The 1,627-nt window shown below is 40.0% G+C and overlaps 1 protein-coding gene across 1 annotated transcript; it reads right to left on the bottom strand.

Annotated features, from left to right (window-relative positions):
* Positions 1-1,056, bottom strand: LOC113275337. The gene is made up of 2 exons (XM_026524819.1): positions 501-1,056; positions 1-398 (listed from the first exon to the last, which is right to left on the bottom strand). Exons 1-2 carry the CDS (start codon positions 1,054-1,056, stop codon positions 1-3), a joined length of 954 nt encoding a protein of 317 aa, XP_026380604.1.
* Positions 1,057-1,627: the final 571 nt, after the last annotated feature.

Genomic DNA, 1,627 nt, shown 5'->3' with positions numbered 1-1,627 from the left:
CTAGATAACGGAGTTCTTTGCTTCTCCTCTAACCTCTGCAACATAGTTAAGCTTCCCTTGGACATTTGGTTGCCTCGGCTGGAATGGCGGTGCGTTAGTACGTGGCTGATTCTGAGGTCTACCACCAAAATTCTGACTATGTGTCTGGTTTTGCGGTCTATTACCAACATTCTGATTACGTGGCTGATTCGTGTTCTGTGGTCTCTGCCTCTGTGGATGGGGGCAATCCCTGGCGTAATGACCTTCCTCTCTACAATTATAACACTCTGTCCCAGACTTCTTCTCCTTCTTCACCGGAGATTCGGTACGTGGTCGCTTATGCCGTGCTTGTGGGTTTTGTTTCACCTTCTTCTTCTTTTCACGAGATTCTCTCTCTTTCAGTGTTTTAGCCCAACTAGCTTCAACAGCCAACGCAGATTTTTAGACTGCAGCATACGTGTTATGGTTATGACTGACCACCCTATCTCGAATAGGTCCCTTCAAAGCACACTCTAGCTTACGAGCCCTCAGCTCCTGGGTCGGTACCAAATGTTGTCCATGTCGTTCTAACTCTGCAAACTTCTTATCTAACTGAGTTACTGACATATCCCCCTGCTCCAATAATGCAAACTCCATACATTTTGCAGCTTGAGCAGTCGGTGGGAAATATTTCTCTAAAAACAACTCCTCAAATCTTTCCCAAGACATCCGTGATACATTTTCCATTCTCTCAATGGAGCTCCACCAAAAATCCGCATCCCCATGGAACATGTATGTAACAAATCTCACTTTGTCTTCCTCTGAAACCAACATAACTTTCAATTCTTTCTTTATACCCAGCAACCACTTTTCAGCATCAGTTGGTTCCTCGGTTCCATGAAATATGAAGTCATTACCTAAAGATTTCTTGAACCTTCGTACATCAACTTCATGACTGGATTTGTTCGGCTTCTCTATAGCTTTAGCAATGGTCTTCACGGAACCTGCTAGCTCTGCCATATCTTGCTGCATAGTCTTGGTTCTCTTATTCAGAACCTTGATCTTCTTAGTTAGAGTAGAACGAGCTATTTTTTCCATATTTGACATCTACGAATCAAACTTTCAACGAGTTAGCTCGGTTAGTTTGGTCAGTAACTACTCATTACTAACCACCCAATCATATACATATCACGGAATCTGGTAGTTTTCTAGAAATTCCCAAATAAAAAGATTTTTTTTTTTTTTTAAACTCCTTTTTAGAAATCTCACAAAAAAACCAACACTTAAATACTCACAATCCAAAGAAAAATAGAGTAAATTTGCTGGTATCACTAACACAAAACAAAGAGAAACCCAAAGAAAATCGAAACATTTGCTCTGATACCAACTGTGACGACCCAGAAAATTTTTCGCTTTCGATTGGCCGTGGTGTCCAGTCAACCGACAAGTTTTCAATCTTCCGAGTTGCCAAAACGAAAATATACTAAAGAAAACAGTTTAAAGATAAAAGAGGGATCGACTAGTACAAAACTGATTAATTCAAAAGTAAAATAGAGAAAACCATCTTTAACATAGGGTTCATAGGAAATAAGATAAAGTTATACACCTGTGTTTAAAACGTCTTGACAAAGCAGGACAGAAACTGTTTTCCTGCAGTTTTTAGTTTGCT

Source organism: Papaver somniferum, chromosome 1 (assembly GCF_003573695.1).
Source record: "Papaver somniferum cultivar HN1 chromosome 1, ASM357369v1, whole genome shotgun sequence".
NCBI classification, from domain to species: domain Eukaryota; kingdom Viridiplantae; phylum Streptophyta; class Magnoliopsida; order Ranunculales; family Papaveraceae; genus Papaver; species Papaver somniferum.
The sequence above is the reverse complement of the archived record's forward strand: the minus strand, read 5'-3'. Positions and strand labels throughout refer to the sequence as shown.